Genomic DNA, 23,244 nt, shown 5'->3' with positions numbered 1-23,244 from the left:
TCACGTGATTACAGGTTGACTCCACCGTTGCTATGTACTGCTATATATAGTCATGACGAATCGGAGAGCCAGCGGGGACTAACGGTAGTTTCGGTCAAGGGTCGAAACCTTGTCCCGTAACACAAGCAAGGGCACAAACAAAGTCGTCTGACAACTTCACCTGCAGTGACGCAGTAATCCTCACAGTAACGAGACTTCAACTGGAATCCTGTGGTCCTAATATGACGACTGTAACGTGTACAAACGTCACCTTGCCACTGGCAGTGGTGTTCATTTTGGGTGTCCTTGCCGTATTCTTCAGGAGAGTCAATAAGTTTACACAGGTCGCATGGGATGTCCTGAGGGGAGAATACAGTGTCGCCGCCCCCTCCCTACCGTCAGGACCGAGGAAGACTCCCCCCGGTACAGTCGTTCCTACCAGCGTGAACTACCACTTCACTCGCCAGTGTAACTACAGATGCGGGTTCTGCTTCCATACGGCCAAGACGTCTTTCGTGTTGCCACTTGATACCGCCAAGAAAGGACTGAGACTTCTTGTTGAAGCTGGTAAGTGAACTGCCGAACTAGTTAGGGTGTAAGTTGGAACATTTCATTTGAGGCACCAAGGATGCCGTCTAGTAAATTTTATATTTCAGTATAATGTATAGGCTATATACCCCAGTATTTGCTGTAACGTTGTAAAAGGCCAAAATCCACCCAGAATAAATAAAGAGTATGACAGTAAAATGCATGCAGCACCAAACAGCCCAGACACCCCCCACCCCCAACCCGGAACTTTACCGGGGTTAATTGTAGTGCTATCCAAATGTCGTCTGATTCGGTCAAAACGCTATTTAATTTTCTTCAGCAAGTTCAGAAGAAATGGTGTTATTCCACAACGTATCTGTAACTTTTTCCCCACCTGTTAACGCCGTGCTAGCATGATTTATGTCTGTGTTGAAGAGTTGTGCCAATGCGATAGACTCCAAAGAAATCAACATAGTGGCCAAAGTAGTCGGGACAAACATACTTGGTCAGTTAGTGATTTTTCATTCCTTGTGTGACTGAATTTTTTTTTTTCAAATACACCATATTGAGAAGTGCACTAGACATAGTAAAGCTATGATAGAGTCTACGAAATATCGTGCGTTGTTATTCTGATCGGACATGGACAAGTAACGTTTTTGTTTGGGACACCTGGCAATCCCACGATAGCCCTATTTGTTTATCTATCATCGGAAGGTATGGAGAAGGTGAACTTTTCTGGCGGGGAACCGTTCATCAAGGACCGCGGCCGGTACGTCGGAGAGCTGGTCAGGTTCTGTAAGTGCGAGTTGGGCCTGCCCAGCGTCAGCATCGTCAGTAACGGCAGTCTCATCACTGAGGACTGGTTCGGCAAGTACGGTAAGGTGCAAGTTCATTAGCTATCCGAGATAGCATTGATACAAAATATTGGAATAAAACCATTACAACTTTGGTCGTGTACGTACAAAAAGAGGAACTTTTAGAGAATGTTGCTACACTGTTAACACTATTTTAGAAAATGATAAGGCCATTTTCGTGAAGGGGTAACTGCGATTACAGGTGCAAGTATTTATGGGACTGTACATGTGCTTTGTTGGTCCTTGTAGATAATAATCACATTGGGATTTTGGTTATATAGACCCTAGTATTAGTTAATAATCACCGAAAGTTGCAGATAGTATTGTCTTGATTAGGTCACTTTGTAACAGTCATCTGGGGTTAGTCTGCATTGTTTGATACTGATACTTTGAAAACGATTACATCAACCCATTCCAATCTTTTGAAAAAAGACTGATATTATTGCAATCTGTTCCTGCTGCTTTAATGTGTAGACAGTCTGTGCTGTTTTATGTGTTTATGAAGTTATGGCCCGGGATCAAGGCACTCTTCAAACTGCGGGAAAGGTTACATTTGTTGCCCGTGCTACGAAACCGGGGTTAATATTCTATTACCTGAAAACCCATGTTGGTTCGATTATGTGGAGTGTGCGAATATTGAGCGTGCGAATAAAAAAATGTGAACAAAATTAGAAATAAAGAAATCTAAGTGGTTATGTAGGCTGAACATATGTCTCAACACATAGAGCATGGTAAACAGAACAATATGTTCTTCATTTTTGTTCTTTTACATCTTCGTCTTGGACTTTGGAATTGGCTTTGGCATTATCCGTTTTCCAATATTTTTTTGCAGAATCTATGTCATAGTTTTACTCATTTACTCATACAAGGCTTTGTGTGATTTACAGTATGGTCAAAAATATTTTTGAAGCGGATGGAAATTGGTGTACATTAAGATGTCATCCATATAAACGAATCAACATGGTCTGTTAAACATTACACAGATTAAGCTGGTCACAGAAATGTATATGGTGTTGGTTGATATTTTTAATACAGGTGAATGGCTGGACATCCTCGCCATCTCCTGTGACAGTTTTGATGAAGAGACGAACCGGCGCATCGGCCGTCATCAGACAGGGAAGGACCACCTGCGCTGTCTGCGGCAGGTGCGCACATGGTGCCAACAGTACAAGGTGGCTTTCAAGGTAACGCGATACAGACCTCTTCTTCTTGTCAGGTTTCAGCAAGGCCACGTGTTACAAGTCAGTGGGATAGTATCATCTGAAGAAAACCGAAGCGATTGAAAGTTTGTATTACGTGCATTACCTGTTTTGAAATGAAGCGCTTGGTGAGTCTGTTTAAACAGAAGGCACTATGAGGAACTACCACCCTCGCTGCAAACTGTCTATTCCTTTACCATATGAAATATTTGTTTATTTCGTTCTACAGATAAACTCAGTGGTGAACAGACACAATATCGTCGAGGACATGAGCAGTGAGATCATGGAACTGAACCCAATCAGATGGAAGGTAATCCTCCCACCTAGTAGTACAGCATATTCATGTCTTGATTTTTCTTACGAAACCCTGTCCTAAAGGGCCAAATATTCATTGCGTTTAAGCTGAAGCGGTTCTGTGATTTTTAGGTGCATGGTACGCTAATTAATGTTGCCTTAACATGTAGATATAAGATGCAGGTATGTTGAAGTAGAAAGAAATCAACATTTCACGCACAAAGATTCGCACGTGAGTCTTTAACCCATCAACACGTTTTTTTTTGTTTTTTTTTTTACTCAATGGTCACCACGTAACAAGGCCTGAAGGCCACTCAAGGTTACGGGTTACATGATTGGAACTGTAACAGCAACTCTTCGCCCTAGGTAAGAAACATCATGATTGAGACCAGCCCAATTGCTCACTATGAGTGAGGACTAACTGACCCAATACACCTTTCTCACGCGGCGGCCATGATAGATCGAAGAAGAGGTCAATGAGGCAAACAGACAAAATTTATTTCTAAAATCGGGTCCCGTTTAGTTTTCCCCCAAACCACACAAATTTTCATGATATAAGATAGAATAATAAATATTACAAGAAGTGTTATGCACCGAAAGATGTAGCAATTTAGAGTAGTGTAGACTGACCCCATGGTCCCTTAAGAGATGCAAAATAAAAACATAATAATGCAAATTTTTAACGAATTTGCAGCCATTCACTTATTGGTCGATTTCCTAATTGGCAGGCTACCATTGGTCGAACTGCTGATTATGATGGACAGCCTTTTGTTTGCCACATTGAACTCGTTTTAGATCTATCATGGCCGCCGCGTGAGAAAGGTGTATAGGCGAAGCAGGGGTTTCGAGGGCTGCTCGGGAGATTCCCTACCCCTATTTTGGCCGGAATGGTTTGATCTGCTCATGTTCGCACATGTGGCGGGTTCTTTAAAGTGCTTGGGGTGTTGCTCTCCCCGAACACTGGACCTCCATTTAACGTCCTATCCGAAGGACGGCCCGAACCTAGGTACTCATTTTCACCTGAGTGAAGTGAGGAAAGTCGTGTAAAGTGCCTTTCCCAAGGGCACAAGATCGGTAACACGGCAGTCGGATTCGAACCCGCAACCTCTCGGTCACGGGCCGAAGAAACTACCACTGCGCTACACGGTCCCACAAAGTGGTGGACGCTAAACGGCGTCATCATATGTTTTTCTGTATTTAGCCTCGTAGTACCATTGTCTATATAGCTATTAGCCTATTATTGGTTGCCGTACATTGTACCTTGTGCGGTTGGTGAGCAACAATTAAGTTAATTCATTCATTCAATCCCACGTGAATGCACACATTCTAACTTGCAAGAAGATTTATGTGTGACCCGGTTTTCGTTGTACCAGGTGTTCCAGTGCCTGCTGATCGGCGGTGAGAACGCTGGACCAGCGGCCCTGCGGAACGCGGAGGACATGGTCATCACGGATCAGGAGTTTGACCAGTTCGTCAGGCGGCATGAACAAGTCACGTGTCTCGTGCCAGAGTCCAACGAAAAGGTGAGCAGAAATAATGAACTGAGCCACAGCAAGTCCCGAACTGGTCACTTGAGACAGGGTTTGTCTATTGTTACAAGATTTGCCTCATGACTTGATCCAGAGGGATGGAATGTAGCAAAAACGGGCTTCAGAAGTTTAAGACCGTAGAGGTGATATCTATGGTTTCACGTCTCTATGTGCATATAACATTAACATTCTCGTGTGAACGCTATGGAACAAGACGTAACTGTGTTAAAGAACGTTTAGCGCTCAGTCCCAATCAAAGAGGGTTAAGAGATAATCTCATTGTTGTAACCAATTACAATCTTATGTTTCAGATGAGAGACTCTTACCTCATTCTCGATGAATACGTGAGTCAATGAACAGTTTTGTTTTAGTAGTGGTACCTGTTGTTCTGCATTACTTGATACTTGCGGTAGATAAATGTGCATGTAATGCAACTAGTCATATCTTCGCAATTTGTATGTCTGTATGGTTGTTGCTATTCTAACTACGTATTTGCATTGCTGTATTCCTGCCAATACATAGCATTGTTAATTTTGGCCTTGTTCCCGTTCAAAGTCGATATGGCGATATTATGTTATGTCATGTGCTAGTAACATATTCTATGAAATTTGATTTTGAAATCAATATCAAATCCAGAAGTTCTGTTGCATTACCTTTTCAAGTCGCTAGGGGACACAAAATGTAATCATTGCGAGGTTCTCATTAAGACATATCAAATATCAAAACAATCCAACCAGGCGTTTTCGAGTTGTCGTGTTCACACACATACACACATAAGCACGCGAACCCGAAAACATAACCTTCCTTGTGGATGAGACTGAAACCCCCTTTTCTTTTGGTCTGTTCCAGATGCGGTTCCTCGACTGCCGTAACGGACGGAAGGAACCATCTCGGTCCCTGCTTGATGTGGGGGTGAAGGGTGCCATCCAGTTCAGCGGCTTCGACGAGAAGATGTTCTTCAAGCGCGGAGGGAAGTACACCTGGAGCAAGGCTGACTTACAACTGGACTGGTAGACAGGGAGATTTTGTTCCCTGGGCACGCGCTTTACAACGTTATCGTTCGCAAATTAAAACCGTTAAAAGCCATTGGGCCGTTTCAAATACTCGATGTTATATAACCATCCAGTTGTGTAAATAACAATTATTGAACGTAAAATCTTTCAAAAAATATTTTTAAAACTTGTTTACATTACAACGACAAGAACACATGATGTAGTCAATATCAAATTTTTAACTTGACATGTGTTACGTTTCGTTTATACTGTATATGCGTTGACGAAATCTAAATGAATGTCTCTTCTCAGTACAGTCACAGTATGCCACTAGATCAGTTCAGTTCAGTTCAGGTCATCCTCTTTCGGGAGGTGACACCAGTGTCTCCACTCGTTTCTGTATAGACAGAATTAGACCGAACAATATAGATCAATATAGGACGGATTTTTCGTCAGGGCAAAACTGACCCGTATAGGGCGGTACGGCGCCTATCAAGTAATCCATATCGAGATGCTTGTGCGGTAATATGTCCCAATGAGAGATGTTCAATGACAGGTGCATCAACAATGTACTAACAAATATAAATTGGCAGCTTTTTTTGTTTACCTCAGCCCAGGTTGTATTGTTGTGTTTTGGCGTGTCAGTGAGTGGTTGGTCAGTGAGACGTTGATCGATATGCATTGATGCTACCGTCGTCAAAAATCAATGTCCTGAAATATTATAGCCTTATTACATCTGAAATATAATGTTGTGTGTTTTGAGACTGATCCATTTTACAATGTGTTGTTTACTGTTTTCAGATATGAGGTGTTTGTGGTTTCTAAGTGTAATATGTAGATTTTATTGCTGTACAATTGTGATTCGATAGAGATTTTTCATTATTTCTACACAATATCTATGCACCGATGGGCGTCTTGGCTTGTTTCGTGTACAAATTATTTGTCTCGTGCGTTTTAGACACTAAAATATTATATATATGAATAGAGATGTGAAAATTACTGGATGGCAATAATATTGTCTACGTTTGAATTCTTCTGTTTTCAAAAGTTTAAGAAATATTAAATACGTTTGCACAATACTTCAAATGCGTTACTTTTTGTTTTCGAATATGATTGAAAGCAGCATAATTAGTAGAAATGTGGCAATATGTGAAGAGCGGATCTGCTTCCACTTGGTCAAAAAACACAAAGACAACAAAGACTTCTGTAATTTCAATGAATTATTAGTGATTGAGAACCCCACTGATAGAAATGCTATACCCAAAAATCCGATTCGATTTCTAGCACAGTTTAGACGGGGGTAGCATCTACATTTAGTTCAGACTTTGTCTTTTGCATTATCAGCCATCTAAATCAGTTTACGCTTCGCCTCACTGATAATTGAGGACGGCTGCTCTTTACTAGCTCGCAGGAAAGTGTTCAGTGCGTGCGTGAGCAGCAATATCAAATGTATTTATGACAAGTTACTGTACCTAATACCGGATCGTGTTGATAGCTTGTCTTTCCTGACATTGTTTTGACACATGTCATCTATTTTTAGAACCACGTGCACGCGGTCGGTGGAAAATCACATCTCAAATTTACATATTAATTACACGTCGACAGATTGCATTTCGGGAGTGTAATTTGACTTGTCCTTTTAATATATTATATTTCTTCCGTGAGAGATGAAACAATACGCGACAGTAGTATTTAATATTCATTACCACAGCAGTGCCGATAGCATTTGCGCAGGCCGGTAGTCCTTGTATTGTTAAGCCAGGACTACTACAGTGAATAGAGTGGAAATGCATTGATCAGGCTCCCCCAGGGATATTGATTAGTCTGGTGTGGAGTCGATAGCTAGTGACAGACTACTGCTTCCCCCACCCTATTGTCGAGCACCTACCACCCACCGCCTGGTTGTGTACAAAGGCGGTAGAATCGGACGAGTCCTGAGAGAAATGACCGTGACCGCGAGAAACAACCACAGCGTCAAGGCCAAGGACAATGACGTCAGCAAGACCTCGTTTTTACAAAATGGAATCGTCGCAGGTAGGGAAGGTGGTAATGGGTAGCTATATAGGGGGAGGGGCACGCGATGGGTCTATTCAAAATGACCGGCTATATAACTGCATAGCCAGGACATTTCGTACTGAGGTCGGACCTTCTGTAAAATTACACAGATGCTTGCCGTATCGTATTTCTCTTGTTCAATGTTAGATATTTTATTACATAATTCATGCCCTTCATTCAATGTAAATGATATCAGCTAGAGTACATAGAACTGTATAATGCGGTAGTATTCAGGGCAACACTGATCGTTGCAAAACGTTATATAACGGCGGGCATCCAGCCCATTCGTATAATTAGGTCACAACCCAAAAGGGCGTCTGGTCTCAAGCGAAATGGCTTAGCGTTCGTTACTAAATGGTTTTTCCACATATCGGTTATACCGCAACGTATATTAAACCGAACGGCTCACGTGTGGCTACAATAAGAAACCTACATTGGTGCCATATTTGGAAGACGGGGTTGTGAATATTGATTGTAATGTCAGCATATTGGTCTGGGTACCATGACGACAGGCTGCCATGAATAATACATCCCTGCACCTGCTCGCCTGTAGCGAGGGGAAGCCACGCTGAACGGCCGTTAAATATCGACCCACTTGGAACAGAATGGCGTTTCCGTGTCCTCTCCACCATTATGGTGATGTGAGAAGTACTGGTACACAAGCGTTACAGTACTGCTAGCCATGATATCAGTCATCAAAGCATTGAATCGCCGCCTTTAGAAACAGTGTTGCGACATACTAGTAAGCATCCCATCCATTCTACGTTACACAGGCGTGTTATATATAGTGCATTTTATTGCCAATGATCAAATCATCACTTAAAACATCCTAAATACAGCAGAATCCCTGTCCATACCCTAAGGAAAGCAAACCGGTTTTTATAGCATAATTGCTTCCTTTGTTCTTTAATATGATGGTACAATAATTGACTTAATTACGTATTTTATGTGTAACATTAGCATTCGACTGATATAACCGCCCCTTGGGGTGACAAACCAACTGTGCGGTTCTATTATCTAGATAAAGTATAGATGGAACCGAATAAACGGCATGATCAATACATGTCACTAGTGCTGTCATTTGGTAAGCTAGCTGCATGGTCTTGATCTACTTTCTTTAATGCTATTTTTAATCAAAAGTAAGTTAATTTCAAACAGATTATTAGCGTTCTATATTACTGGTAAGTAATGCATGCAGCTTTTAGATACTTGTCAAACCATTAATCCCGTTAATTATTGATACTAGTATTCTTGATGTCATTATATTTAACACATTATGTAGGTCCGAAGAGATTGTACACGTTAGAGGAAGTGTCAGGAACAAAATATTTCGGACATGACCACATCCTGACAGGGTACCGGACCGGACTGACAACCAAAGAATGCCTGAGAAGGTAGGAAGTCTCTCCGACATAGTGATCAGGAAATAAATTTACAATGCAAGTTGTTTGCAGATTTGTAATAAGTGAAAGTATAAATTATACATCCTTTTCGGGCTGGACAAAAACGTGTACACCAGTACTGAAAATGTAGTGCACATTGAAATTAAATATTGTCGAATTCACTTAATGTGTTGGCTGTGAGAGTAGGTCATACTTGAAAATGTGCATTTGTCATCTTCAAAAACATTTTTCATTTACGATTTTTTTCGTTCACATAGGTTTATCACAGAACAATAGAACTAGGCAGAATTGGGTAAATATTCAATAACCATAGGTTTCTTGCAGCATATTTCAATGGCACAACGAGACCATCAGTATATGGACCCATGCCATCGGGTTTGTGTACGTCATGTCCATGCTCGTCTGGGAAAACTTCGTGACGATACCTCGTTACCATGGCAACTTCTGGGATCACGTGATTGTCAGCGCCCACCTGTTATGTAGTGAGGTAATACATGTAGTTATAAAGGATGAATAAGACATTCGTGTTGCCTAAAGATATCCCCGTACACCCCTGCAAGGCAATGTGAGCTAACGCTGGTTCACTTTTATCCGCCGGAGAACCTATATCCGTTGTTTAAAAAAGATAGAGTATTAGGGACATAAAGTCAACAAATGGTGGTAGCAAATTGCAATATTTGCAAAATGTTCAGTTATCCTTATAATGTGATGACGGCCACTCTCACGAGTATGGCAAGTCTATAATATTGCAACATCCGCCGACTTTATACACATAAATACCCTGTTTTTAAAAACAACAGATATAGGTTATCCCTCGGATAAAGGTGAACAATGCCAGCGTTAATTTTGAAAATCAAAACTTGTTTCAAATACGTATACCTAAACATCATGTAGCTTTCCTAATCAATTTGGATTCTATCAGATGATTAATATCATAAAGGACATTTCTGTAAGTCCCAACTTGTGTTGGTTAGGTAAACTTTAGTTTCATAGTAAAGAACATTGTTTTTGATGTAGGTGACTCTACTGTCATCTGCATGCTGTCACATTTTCGGCGGCCACCGGTCTCCAGAAGTGCGAGGCCTCAGTCTGAGGCTGGACCTGTTCGGGATCTTCATCGGAGTTCACGGCTTTCAGTTCATCATACTCTACTACGGCATTTGTGATGAGGTGGGTCAGAACACGCCTTACGTCAAGTTTCATTGATATGTGTCCATCATAAAACATTCATAATCAAAAACTTTGCTATCCTTGTCCCGGGTGATTACTTCCCTATTGTGCATATGTAAATGTGAAGATATGACACTTGTATAATAAAACTAGTTAGTGGAAAGAATTAAGAACATACCATGTTGTAGTGGGGTGATGTTGGGATGGTCCATATCTACAGAAGGTAGCCAAGGAACAGTCCAAGGCTTTACTCCTAGATCTTGACTTGGTGTTGTTTGCTGCATGTGATAATGACGTGTCAGTGTTTGTTGTCCATAAGTCGTGACGTCGCACAATCTGTTTTGTCGTCACGCATATGCAGTGGTACTTTTACACGCATCATGTTGTGGCTTGGTCGCTGTTCTTCCTGAACGTTGCCGTCGAGTTCAAGGACGATGAGGTCGGCCAGACTCAAGACGCCGCCGTGCTGAAAAGGTTTGTACTGCAGGCTTGTGTGTTTTGGTGATGTGCACATCCCTAATGCCCGCGACACACAGCAAGAAAATCGATGGCCCGACGAGTCTGCGAGCTGTAAATGGTATTTTCGGCACGGTAGCCAGACCGGTGTTCCCTCGATAATTGCGCGATTTCGGGAAGATCGGCCGATATTTGCATGTGCGCAAGCAGGACGGGGTACATTTTCAGGTGAAAAATACGCTCGAGCCTTCGGCGAGTCTTAAATTCGGCGACATTCTGACAATCAACGGCTCAACGACTGTGTGCCCGGGACTTCAGACTCAGAGCCAAAATGAACAAAATTGGTACATTCATAGTCTACGAGCTCTAAATGATATCATCGGCAGCAAAACGCTCGATGTTCTATCGATAATATCGCCATTCTGGAGGGATTGGCCGATCAGGTCCTCAAGTACCATCCAATGTGGTGGGAAAGGTTTTCAGGTAAAACATACGCTCGAGCCGCTGACGATTTTTTTAGGTTCGGACTAACAAATACGGCCGAAGCTCGTCGAATGTACGCCAGGGGCTGAATCAGATTCTGATTCAAAATGAACAGTTCATTAATTGACAGATCTCACGCCTTTTTCCACACTGCAGGCGCATCACGCTGACGGCTTTGCAGTGGGGATATGGCGCTGTGCCAATAGTACATGCCATCTGTAGCAACGGCGGCTTGTCGCATCCTACCGGACAGGTAAAGGCACTTCCTGCCCTTTTTCTCCGTGGACCCTTCGCTTCGCTCACATCGGTGGTTTCATTGGACCAGGCGTTATGACACCATATACACCTCGGGCGGGTCATGAACCCTTGATTCAATCGTGTGCGTTGCTGATGAAAGTATCAGTGTAAATGAGTGATGAGATCTTGGAGTTTAGTGTACTGTGTGTTTTTTTCTTTATTCAGGTTGTAACAAAACAATACACTGTAGGCACTAGGCAGCGTGGCTGGTATCGTGGCCATAGACATATAAATATACAATACAAAATGGAAATGTGTATATACAAGTAATAGAATAAATAAAGGCAGGTAAAGCTAACACTTGTGCATGACTAGCTAAGGATTTACTGGACAGAGACACGGCTGGAAGTACTTACTGTGTGTAGGAAGTACTGTGTGTAATTGTATGGTTAACGCTTGGCATGAAAGAAAAATAAAGAGACGAAGAAGCTGTAACATGCAACCCGCTACTCCTTGTTCTTTGTATGTTTAATCCATGTCCTCGTTTCAACAGTACTTCTGTCAGCGTTTCCTGGGAGTGGTGTTCTACTCCCTGGCCTGTCTCGTCTCCTACACATCCCAGCTACCGGAGAGACTAGCCCCAGGTAAAGTTGATGTCTCTTTTACCTGGCGCATTAACAACTATAAATCGTGTTACTAATATTACAGAGATAAAACAGAGATAACACAATGAGTTAGCGCATCGAATTTTCGATTGCCCTACTGTAGTCATTACCCTACACAGGGTCTTGCCAGCGGCCTATAGAATATCTTGAAGAGTCTCGAGCTCCTCTGCTTGTGGGCGTGACCTCTTACCAGTTGCCAGCCAATCAGAGAATCGGCTTTGCCTTTGCCTAGAGGATACATTAAGGTAACTGTCTGATTGGCTGACAGCTGCTACGGGCCAAGGTCACAAAAGTGGACAGCTTAGCATGACTTAGAGCTTCCGAGCTGTCAGCCAATTGGAGAGTTGCCTAAATGTTTTCTTAAGGCAAAGCCGATTCTCTGATTGGCAGACAGCTGGTTAGAGGATACGCCCACAAAATTGGAAACCTCAGCCCGGTTTAGCAGAGCCTCCTAAGATGTATTCCGGCTCTGCATAGGAGAATGACTGCAGTAGTTCTCAAGATTCACTTTTGAGGAAAGACTGCTGAATCCCTGTTGTCTCCCCCTGTACAGGATGGTTTGACTATGTTGGACAGAGTCACCACTGGTGGCACATGATGGTGCTGTGCGGGATCATCAACTTCAACAACTCCGCTCTGGACTTCATACAGCTCCGACAGAAGGTCCCATGTTCTTAACGTCTCCTCAGGCATAGCGGAATTTCACATGATCACATCAGTCCAATGACATGGAGTAGTGCTTAGTTTCATTTGAAAGAAGATAGAAGGAGAGAACTAAAACTCAAACTTCCATGAAATGCGTGCTTACACAGATTTACCTAGCTCTGGTGATATGTATTATATCAGGAAATAAGAGTCATAATCATGTTCAACTAAAAGCGCATCTTTCCCTGGAAGCAAAATTATTTGCAACGTAAAGGCAGTTCTTGAATAGTTTGTAACAATTCAGTGTGGTCTATTAGACGACTTCAGATGGGTGGAGGTAAAGGTGCACTCTCACTGCACTTGCGTCACGCTTGCGTCACTGCGGGGTTTGAAAGATACTCAACTAATTTCAGAGATGAAGAACGAATTTTCTTACGTTTTGTGTATTCCGCCGTCTTCTTAGTCATACTTTTACGTATCACGCAAAAAATCGGAAAAAAATAACAAAACAGTGACGCAGTGAACGAACCCCGCAGTGACGCAATCTTGACGCAAGTGCGGTGAGAGTGCACCTTGACCAATGTAACCTAATTCATTGATGTCCCCTCTTGGTAATACGAGATACACACCACACACCTTTCGACAGAGTCGGACCGCATGCACTGTGTGGAATATAGCTATAGTATACGTCGCAAACAAAGGATAAGTATAACTAACGTTGCAGCAAGTGCTGTAAATAATTTCAGGCCACTTATCACTTTAGGGCTTCAATGAGATAAACTACCTCTGAACAAAACCAACGGTAGTAACTTATTGTCCTATTTTAGAAGAATTGAGTAGAAACGCATCCGCACGTACAGTATAATCATCGGAACTCAAATACGGACCTACTTCTATTACCTCACTTTGTATCCGGTTCATTGTGTTCTACCAACTGGTATAACATTGTACTATCATTGTAAAATAACTATTTGACAGCGTTATGACTAAAATTCAAAGTGCAATAAGACGTAACAAAGTCAGTTTGATCTCTAACTTTAATACTAACGATTTTTTAATACTATAAAATAACATAACAAGATATAACATAACATATAAGATATTACATTACGTAACGCGAAACACCATATCATATCTTCCTTCATCACCTCTCACAAATCGGAACGCTTCAAGTCGCCTTGTAAATAGGTCTTGGTGCGAAATCTGTGCCGTTTAGAGGTTCTACCCGGGCGCCGATAGGGGGGCAGTCGTAAGAAATCCCGGTCACTTCTATCCCACGAATGTTTATACCGTAGAACTAATAGTGTTAATGACATGCTAGACCCTATATGTTGATTTAGTCATACCTATAGATATCCATATATGTGTGTTTAGTTGTACTGTAAGTAGTTGTTATACATGTAGACCTTACGAAAGTCGCTGTACTTTTGTCGTGTCAATAAAGATTGTTGTTGTTATCATAGCGTAACACAAGTTACACAATACAGCACAGCGCCACACAGCACAGCGCAACACAGCACAATACTAGTATAACACAGCATAGCACAACACAGCACAACACAACATCGCACAATAAATGCAGCATAGCACAGCACAGCACAGCACAAAACAACACAGCACAGCGGAACACATCACAATACAAACACAACGCAACACCACAGCACAACACTACACTACACGTCAAAACACATTGTTGTGCAATAAACAGCAATCCAAATAGCAAAATTAAATAGCAATCCATTTTCTATTAGAAGTACTGCGTAAGTGATTACGTATACTAAACTTGCCAAGGTTCCTGCTTTCATGGACCTGTAGTCTTACAATATACTGTTTTCAAAAACTGAGGAAAAATTTAGGGTATCTTTGTTACCAATTTGAGCGCTGCGTCAGAAAGAGCTAAGAGAATAGACCCATTCCATATAATCATACAATAACACTAAAGTAGCTTAAGATTAGATTTACTAACGTTAGAAATACTAGTTCACAATACGAACTGTGCAATAAAACGACTTGTCCATGTCATCGCCAATGGATCGTTGTGCCCGAAAAAAAGAAATAAAGGAAGAAAAAATATGACCGTAGTCATGTATTTAATCTGTAAATGCTACAATACACACTTTATCTTGGACACATTTTCGTGATGGCACAAGGTGCAGTAAGAAATGCGCTATCTAGCGAGAGTGTAGAGAACTACAACATCGACATACTAGTTTGTCACAAATCCTAACAATTTACTCCCCCAAAAAACACACTTAATCTACGATAGCTATTCATTTGTAAAACGTTAGGACGAGTAGAAAAGGAGAAAAAGGCTATGATGAGAAAAGTATGTTTACAGAAATTACGACGCAGAAATTATGTATATCAAAGACTTTGCCTACTATCTTGAAGGCAATAAAGACAATGGTGCTACTTGTGCAATGTGTCTCATTTAGAGTACATGTGCGATTAAATGGAGAAGAATGTATGATTGCTGTGTTTTCCTCGGGTTTGTGATGTATTGATATGAATGGAAATGGTCTGAGGAAGAGGAGCGAAGGTGTGGCCAACACAGGTGAAAATGATTACTGGTCTCATTGGTCAAGCAATCAGCAATCCGCAGGCGTCATTGGCTGCGCTTGGCTACGGATAAAACTGAGTCGGCGGCAACTACACATCCTACGCTCGTTTTCCTTTTTTTTGGTGTGGTAAAACAAAACAAAATTTTCAGAGTGAGTCCAAAGACTCAACTTTCTTGGGAGAAAACCTGCCGAAACAGAATCCAGTCGAAACGGTAAAACTTGCCTTCCGGGCATATCATTTCCAGCTAATTTCCAGCTGCAGTGTCGTTTATTCTCAATGAATGAATGAAGACCTTTAACTGCTTCACATTGGCCGCGCGCTGCAATTAATTTCATTATTTCAGATAGCCAATCGTCCAAGTGCATGTCTTTGAAAGTTTGACCAATGACACGGTGGGGATCATCTAGACTGGACCAATCGCCGACCAGCCCCTGTGCTCACCTGTTTGGAGCCCCGAGTATCGTCTGCAAGCTGTCCAATTTGACGGAGTTGAGTCTTGTTTGTTTGAAATATTTTGTTTTCCACCGCTTGTTCTTGCACTACCGGTCACACTAGGGCAACCCCCTGACAGGGGAGTGAGGTTGCCCTAGCGTGACCGGTAGTGAAAGAACAAGCGGTGGAAAATAAAATAGGGGCATTGCCCAGTACCATGTAGAAGAAGTAGAAGACATGGAAAGGTTGGCCATCAGGTCTGGCGAAGGAAGGTGTGGAACATGAGCAAAAAGGGATTCACAGTCTTCCCGGACACATGACAAGGTATCGTACAATTTGATGTTAGCTTGTAACGTTATGGTATTCATATGTGTTTAAGATATACAGATAGCATAAAATGCTGCATTACCAAGGCCCCTACACTCCCCGTGAGTCTATGGGGGTGGGGTGCTGTTATAAGAGCCTTGGTAATTTAACTAGGAAAAAGGAAAAAAAAAACAAAAAAACAATGGACACAATTGATTAAGTACAGTCTCATGTCAGTTCTACTATTTCAAGCTACTCCAGATATGTTATTGTATATTCCTTAACTTCGAAAGGATATGCTAATCCTGTTGCCCACACCTGACAGATTTCATTCTGAGAATCTCACTAAATAAAACACATCATTGTCAATGAAACACATCATTTTGGTCAGCCATGTTGTTTACACTGTATGCAGGTTAACTTTAAGGACTGGGATAGATTGGAAGAAATTAATTGATTTATTTCAAAGTTATTTGTAATATGACTTCATGTATCACTCTAACATATGCTTGTATATTGGAGAGATCCACTTATTTGATATAGTATTATGGACAGAAATACTCTGCCTTTATCCAGTCTACTTCCAATTAAATACAATAGGATAAACTTATTAATGCAAATAGTAAACAAAGACATTTACCTATACACACAGTAGCAATAAAACAAGCAGTAATATTTTCATTCTGTGAGTATTCCAGGTCTTTTTAAACACAAACTGAAAGGACCCAGGGTTCACCCCTATAAAAAGGTGAGAGAATCTGATGTAAGGGTTGAACTCCACAGTCCTGGTTCAGAGCAAACCAACAACTTTCTGTCCTGAGTTCAACTGGAAAATAAAGTGAGAAATTATTATTAATGTAACATTTGATTTTCTTTCTGATTTCTCTTTAGTCTCTTTCAAAACGTTAATGAGGCTAAACATGTTTACAAGACCAAGTCATGGATAAGAAACATTTCTTAACTATTCTTGGGCCATGGGGGAGGGGAGTAATACATTATAATAATACATAATAATAACTATGGTGATAATGATAATTTTTGTTGCATGTTCATGCCCGTAGGCTAAATGCTCAATTGACGACAAGTGGTCTTATGTATGTAAAAGAAAAGAAAAAAAAACTAAACTTATTGTGTATCATTGTATACATACTGCTATAAGAACAGTGATCTCAGTATCATGCAATAATCAAAGCTTTACACAGATACAGGTAACATTATGAGTTCATATATATTGTTACACCTCAAAACAGATTATTTGTATTTTTGCAATTAATGATGATTATGTGGAGGAGCTTGTAGCATAGCAATATGGCAGATCTAGAACTTTGGAAAAGAGCATACTGTAAATGCATTTAAGTTCGCGGGGATTTAATTTCGCGGTAGCGGGAAAAGGGACTTTTTGCGGTGGATTTAATTTAGCGGTAACACCATAGACTGCAGTCTAATACCATTATAGAAAAATATTTGCGGTGGTTTTAAGTTCGCGGTGAAGCGGTCACTGCGAAAACCGCGAACATTAATCCACCGCGAACATTTCTGCATTTACAGTAATCTGGTTCACCTTTATCTGCGGGGTAACCTATATTCGTTTTTTTTTCAACAGTATTAAGGGATATTGAGTCCCTTGGTGGTTCAAACTGTCAGTGGTTTCAAACTGAAATATTTTGTTGTAATGTTACAATTTAAAACCGCCATCCGTCAGCTTAATAACCCCTAAATACCCCCTTTTTTGAGCAACGGATATAGGTCGCCCAATGGATATAGGTGAACTAGTGTTATACTTTTTTTTGTAATTTCTCTCAAGGCTTAAACCTGACACACTATAAACAGTAGCCATGCTGACTAAAGCTTTTAACATTTTGGAATCTTTATAATTCTAGATCACATGAAGGGATTTTTTGCAATATTCTGGAATAAGAACTAATGTTTTATCTGACGTAATTTGATTCTCTTTACTAATTATTCTAGTGCTTGAAATCATGAATCTTTTAAGATGATTAGAAAATTCAAGCGAGTCAATATTTCTGGATCAGAATTCAGCGTTTCTGTGATACATTTCAGGATATGTTGAAGTAATATATATGCAGTGTTTAAATTCACTTAAAACACTCAACTTACTTTTTTGGAATTCATCCTAATCCTAAAACTTCACAAAGTGTAAACAACATGGCTGGCCAAAATTCAGGAAGGTTTGACTGTCCATAATACTAAATCAAATAAGTGGATCTCTCCAATGTAAAGGCATATGTTAGAGTGATATATGAAGTCATATGACAAATAACTTTGAAATAAATCAATTAATTTCTTTGACTCTATCCCAGTCCTTAAAGTTAACCTGCATACAGTGTAAACAAAATATGGCTGACCAAAATGTAGGAAACTTTGAATGTCCGTGATACTTCCAGTACATCAAATGAGTATTATGGTTTATACAATCTGTCCAATATACAGGGATATATTAGAGTGATATATAAATATATGCAATATTAATATTAATTCACATTTAAAGTTACTTTGAAGAATATTAATTGATTTCTTTGAATTTATCTTTGTTCTTAAACCGTACCTACTGTAAACAATACAGCTGACCAGAAGTCTAGCAACTTTGACAGTCAATATCTAAAGATCAAATAAGTGGATCCCTCTCCAATATAATGTTACAGGGATATATTAGAGTGGTGTATGTAGTCATGTTTTATTGTACTTTCCAAAAATTCAATTAATTTTTCAAAAGTTGATCCCTGACCCTCAAGTTCACAAAGTATAAACAATATTTCTAAACAAAATTCAAGCAACTTTGGCAGCCTGTATTTCAGGATCAAATCACTAGATCTGATCATCACTTTCCTGCGGGGCTCGCAATACATTATTAAGAAAATTACTCGCACAACCTAAAGTAGTGGACTATTTGATAACCTTATATCTCCTCTTCTGAAAATTCACAAATGTGAATGTGTAAAAGGTTATACATAAGGACTACGCTTTGATATTTACCATTGCCAGAATGGCTAAGGTTCTTTTAGGCTTGTGCGTCAGTTTTTCCTTCTGTCTGTGAACAGTATAACTTGAGAAACCTTCAATAGAATTAGCTGATGACATTTGCTAGGTGGGTAGGGGTCGGGAAAACAAAGGTCACGTTTGATAATGGGCCCCCTATCAGCTTGCTAAGATACTGCAGCAGAACCTCAATTATTGATATCTCGTGTTCTGGACATGCTGTGGTCGCTATTTTTGCGTGGTAGATAGACCTACCGGAAGCGGCTTTTTTGGAACTACAGGCGACTATTTCCTTTCAAACTTTGGACGGACATAACTTGAGAACGTGTTGATGGATTGTTATGATTTTTTGGTGTTTAGATAGAATGAGTGATGATTTACATAATGGGATACTAATTAGGCAAGTCAATAGCTAATTTGCATAGTTAATGATGAAAGTATATAGATCCACTGCATTCCATGATAAGACTTTCAAACTTTGTCATACATGTACATGTAGCTGGGAAGGAGAGAAATGTCGATATATATCAATTATGCAAATGATAACCTCATTTGCATGATTGATTAGAAAATATATGAAAGTAAAGACTTACATAATGAGCTACTGATTTGCATAATCAATGAGGAAAGGTAACCGTTATAAATCCACTGCATACCCTGATATGATTTTTAGACTTGTCACATTTATAGCTGAGACAGAAAAAAATGTCAATACAATATTAATCATGCAAATGACTTTCATTTGCATAATTAATGGGAAAATAGGAACATGTTGATGGATTGTAATGATTTTTTGGTATGTAGGTAGCCTAAGTGAAGACACAATGAGATACTAAGTATTCACAGGAACTGCTAATTTGCATAATTAATGAGCAAATTGTATACTTCCATCTTTTGCATAAGATTTGCACAAACTCTTAATATGTCATGGAGGCATGATGTTGCCAAACTCTAGTTGATAAGAGTTTGTGTGACTTTATCAAATAACATATAAGATTAAATGCAACGACGAACACATTCATTTTGATGCCTACAGACATCAGTCTACATAACAAACTTGTTGTATTTGGCAAAGCTATGTTTTGTTTTTTGTAGCACATTTTCTTGGATTTACATTGTATAATAAACAGTTTCATATATCCATCACTCTTAAGTGTCACAAGAATGTACTAGTAGAGCAAATCAATAGTAATGATACATCTAAACTAAAAAAAAACAGTTGCACAATTTGTCAAAGCCACTAACTTGTATGCAAATGTCACTCATGTGAATCATGGATAATTCTTTTGGTAAGACAACAACATAGGGACAGCATTGTAGAGACGGAATTGTCTATAAGTATTCAATTTGTTTGCCTGGATGTCTAATCTGCATAAACAAATTTAATCTTTTTTTCTTTGATTCAGGGTTATTTTCTTTTGGCTTTCAGGGCCATGCAGATAAGATCCTTGGTGTGCTTGAGCTAAATTTTCTAATGGTCACATTGGATAGAAGTAACTTGCACCAGTGCAAGTTTGGTCTGAATTTACTCTACAATATCCTGGAATATGTCAGAGTGATCTTATTTAGTCATGATATAATTACTTTAAAAAAATAATTCATTTTTCAAATGATCCCAGTCCTTGAAGTTAACTCACTTTGACCATTTGACTACTGTGGGCGGGAGGGGGTAATTTACTAAATGCTTTGAGCATTGAATTTCTTGAGATAAACTTGATTGATAACTCTCAAATTTCTAGTGATGAAGGGGTCTTTTTTTTTTTTTAACTTTAATACTTTCTCAAGTGGAGAGGCCCCATGGCCAAACGCTTGTCTCTGAGGGTACATAAATTGGGCGATTGGCTCCGCATGTAAGTACCAGTGCCATGAAAGATAAAGGACACGTGTATCCCCCATCTATAGTTACCTTGCATGTAGTCATTCATGGCCATCCCGACGAGCAGTGATCTGTTTTCTTGCACCCTCTTTGGGTTTCCGCCATGGGCCGCCATCTTGAATGACAGCCATCTTGTAACAAGCCTAATATACCATAAACCAGTGCATTTCCTCACCCGCTCACTTCCCGCCATGGTAGACAAAGTGAATCAGTGATAATCAATTTAGATCACCCAACGATGATGTCCGCTCCGTAATACGAGTAGGCTCACATAATAATGGTACAAAGTTATTGTCGGCCACGAACCTTTCAATGAAGTATTGTGAGATGAAGTACTCTGTTTAGATCCCCAACAACAACTGCCGCAGTTAATCTACTGAGCCACTGGTTACTGATTGATGATCAACGTTACGTCTGTGAATTGATGCTCCTAAATTCATTTATTGGTAAATTACCACATTTGTATACAATTGAAGCTTACCTTTGTTTAAAGGCAATTCAGTCTCTACAGCTAGTTCACAATAGGAGATTCTTCTGTGGTAAGTAACACTTAGATCTCAAATCATTATCCAATTGTAGCGATTGACTTGCCCTTAAATAGTTTTTACCTGGATGTCTAATCTTCATAAATGTAAATAGAGCTTACTGTAAATGCAGACATGTTTGCGGTTTTCGCTTTGACCACTTCACCGCGAACTTAAAACCACCGCGAACATTTTTCTATTATAGTATTAGACTGCAGTCTATGATGTTACCGCAAATTAAATCGATCCACCGCGAAAAGTCCTTTTTCCCACTACCGCGAAATCCCCGCAAACTTAAATGCATTTACAGTACTTTTTAACATACTCAAGAAGGGCCTGACATACTCCCCTATTAGCAGTTGGTGGGAACAGCACTGTTAAGTGATTATTCTGCACTCCCACAGGGAGGATGACTTGTTAAAGGAGATGGAAGCCCTCTGTGTGTAGAAGGGACCGGCAAACCTGCACACAAAGCCAAAGAACCACAGGAAGAAGCACAGGAGGAGAAACCTTCAGAAACAAGTCAGTGCCTAATGGAACAGTGCCACAGGCTACAGACATACCTTCTGAGGGGAACAAGGTAAGATTATGCACTTATATTTGACAGATGGCTGACAGGATTTCATACATTGTGTTAGATGCATCATATTTTACAGTCTGAGTGTTTTAATTGCACTCCTGGTGGTTGGTATTTAAAGAGGCAGCGAGAAATTGATTATATACAGTCTGTTGAAATATCAAAGGGTTCATGAAGTAGGTGTTATATAAATGCCGTGCGTTTTGGGTAATTTGACCAGGAGGTCTGTAACGAACAAAAATTTTTCGCCTCGTGAAAAAGTATTTTATGTTTCCCCCCTGAGAAACATGCCTAGTGTAGCCTCACACAGTATCAACAGACAAGAAATGGTTTGGCGGGAAGTTTTGAATGTGACTGACGCAAGATCGTAAGCAGGCCTGTTAATAATTCAGTGAATATGAATCTTTCAACATGCTCAATAACCCGCCTGATGATAGAAATAACGACAAGCGCGTAAAAACATAATGAGGACCTTTTCCATAGTATTATATTAAAGGTACAATAAAGGTCTTCATTCATTAAATCTACAGAATGCAAGCTCGGTCTCGATCCCCCCGACCCCTCCCCTTACAAAGAACAACTACGTGTACACTTCATCTGTAGACTAAAATCCGTGTTCAGATCACTGTCGCTGTTGGCGAGTAATGAGTGTTTTAAGTTAATCCCCTATAACCGCAACTTTACAAAGTGTCTGAAATAGCCAGACCAAAGTATAATTGGAAACGTCTCTTGGTAGAAAGTTGTAAACTAAAATTCGTTTTCCGATTGCTTGCATTGGTGGCGAGTTATGAGTGTTTAAAGTTAACCACAACTAAGCACCATCAAAACTGAGGATTTTGAAAAGTGTCCGAAATAGGGAAACCCTAATATCATAAAGGTTATCATTGGAAATGTCTATTCATAGGGAGTCGATCGCTGAAATCCGTTTCCGGATTGCGGGCGAGTTACGGGTGAGGCATTTGATAGTACTCTAGTCGTGGCCTAACCGCTAGCCTTCACGGTTAGCCAGCGGTGTGATGATACTTTAATATTGCGATTCAAACTTAGGGTTCAAGTTCCTGCCGGCCAAACATTAAATCATTAATAAGGCCACTTTGTGTGCTATTGATTGACGAAAACCGCAGTCCAATAGGATACTTCCTTCTCGAGATATCTCTAATCGTATGCACTCTAGTCGTGGCCTAACCGCTAGCCTTAGACGTAAGCCGGGGTAAAGCGATACCTTAAAGTTAAGTACCTACAACAGTGACCTAAAAGGTGGACTTTTGAAAAGTGTCAGGAATAGGCAAACTATCAGATCATTAGAAAGGTCTCTTGGTGAGGAGTTGAACACTGCAATCCGTTTTTTGATAGCTCTTGTTGTTGGCGAGTTATTCGCGTTTAAAAGTAACCATATCTAACCTCAACTTAATAAAAAGTGTCAGAAATTGGGCAACTATGGTATCATTGGAAAGGTCTCCTTTGTGGGAGTTGAACACTAC

General features: G+C 40.2%; 3 protein-coding genes across 4 annotated transcripts in view; 2 read left to right on the top strand and 1 right to left on the bottom strand.

Annotated features, from left to right (window-relative positions):
• Positions 1–50: 50 nt before the first annotated feature.
• LOC118418883 (radical S-adenosyl methionine domain-containing protein 2-like) lies at positions 51–5,798 on the top strand. Its single transcript, XM_035825000.1, has 7 exons — positions 51–546; positions 1,222–1,383; positions 2,397–2,545; positions 2,790–2,870; positions 4,228–4,377; positions 4,695–4,727; positions 5,233–5,798. The coding sequence occupies exons 1-7, from the start codon at positions 222–224 to the stop codon at positions 5,395–5,397; spliced, it is 1,065 nt and encodes a 354-aa protein (XP_035680893.1). The 5' UTR covers positions 51–221; the 3' UTR covers positions 5,398–5,798.
• Positions 5,799–7,011: 1,213 nt separating this feature from the next.
• Positions 7,012–13,393, top strand: LOC118419923 (progestin and adipoQ receptor family member 3-like). The gene is made up of 8 exons (XM_035826589.1): positions 7,012–7,409; positions 8,713–8,824; positions 9,158–9,320; positions 9,851–10,003; positions 10,365–10,477; positions 11,099–11,195; positions 11,733–11,823; positions 12,398–13,393. The coding sequence occupies exons 1-8, from the start codon at positions 7,319–7,321 to the stop codon at positions 12,520–12,522; spliced, it is 945 nt and encodes a 314-aa protein (XP_035682482.1). The 5' UTR covers positions 7,012–7,318; the 3' UTR covers positions 12,523–13,393.
• An 8,072-nt stretch (positions 13,394–21,465) lies between these two features.
• Positions 21,466–23,244, bottom strand: part of LOC118418826 — a 24,797-nt gene continuing 23,018 nt past the window's right edge. The window contains exon 7 of one of the 2 annotated variants that reach the window (XM_035824890.1): positions 21,466–21,495. The gene's annotated coding sequence lies outside the window, so the exon portion shown is untranslated. Of the gene's footprint in view, positions 21,499–23,244 lie in introns of both variants that reach the window. The other variant, XM_035824889.1, reaches the window with a different exon arrangement.

The sequence above is a fragment of the Branchiostoma floridae genome, chromosome 7 (genome assembly GCF_000003815.2).
Source record: "Branchiostoma floridae strain S238N-H82 chromosome 7, Bfl_VNyyK, whole genome shotgun sequence".
Lineage (NCBI taxonomy): Eukaryota > Metazoa > Chordata > Leptocardii > Amphioxiformes > Branchiostomatidae > Branchiostoma > Branchiostoma floridae.
The sequence above is the reverse complement of the archived record's forward strand: the minus strand, read 5'-3'. Positions and strand labels throughout refer to the sequence as shown.

Excerpts from the sequence above, each read along its gene's own strand:
- LOC118419923 (XM_035826589.1), top strand. The coding sequence starts at position 7,319 with ATGACCGTGACCGCGAGAAACAACCACAGCGTCAAGGCCAAGGACAAT. Across the intron at positions 10,478-11,098 it reads GACGCCGCCGTGCTGAAAAG|GCGCATCACGCTGACGGCTT; the intron begins GTTTGTACTGCA and ends TCCACACTGCAG. Across the intron at positions 11,824-12,397 it reads ACCGGAGAGACTAGCCCCAG|GATGGTTTGACTATGTTGGA; the intron begins GTAAAGTTGATG and ends CCCCCTGTACAG.
- LOC118418883 (XM_035825000.1), top strand. The coding sequence starts at position 222 with ATGACGACTGTAACGTGTACAAACGTCACCTTGCCACTGGCAGTGGTG. Across the intron at positions 1,384-2,396 it reads GGACTGGTTCGGCAAGTACG|GTGAATGGCTGGACATCCTC; the intron begins GTAAGGTGCAAG and ends TTTTTAATACAG. Across the intron at positions 4,728-5,232 it reads ACCTCATTCTCGATGAATAC|ATGCGGTTCCTCGACTGCCG; the intron begins GTGAGTCAATGA and ends GGTCTGTTCCAG.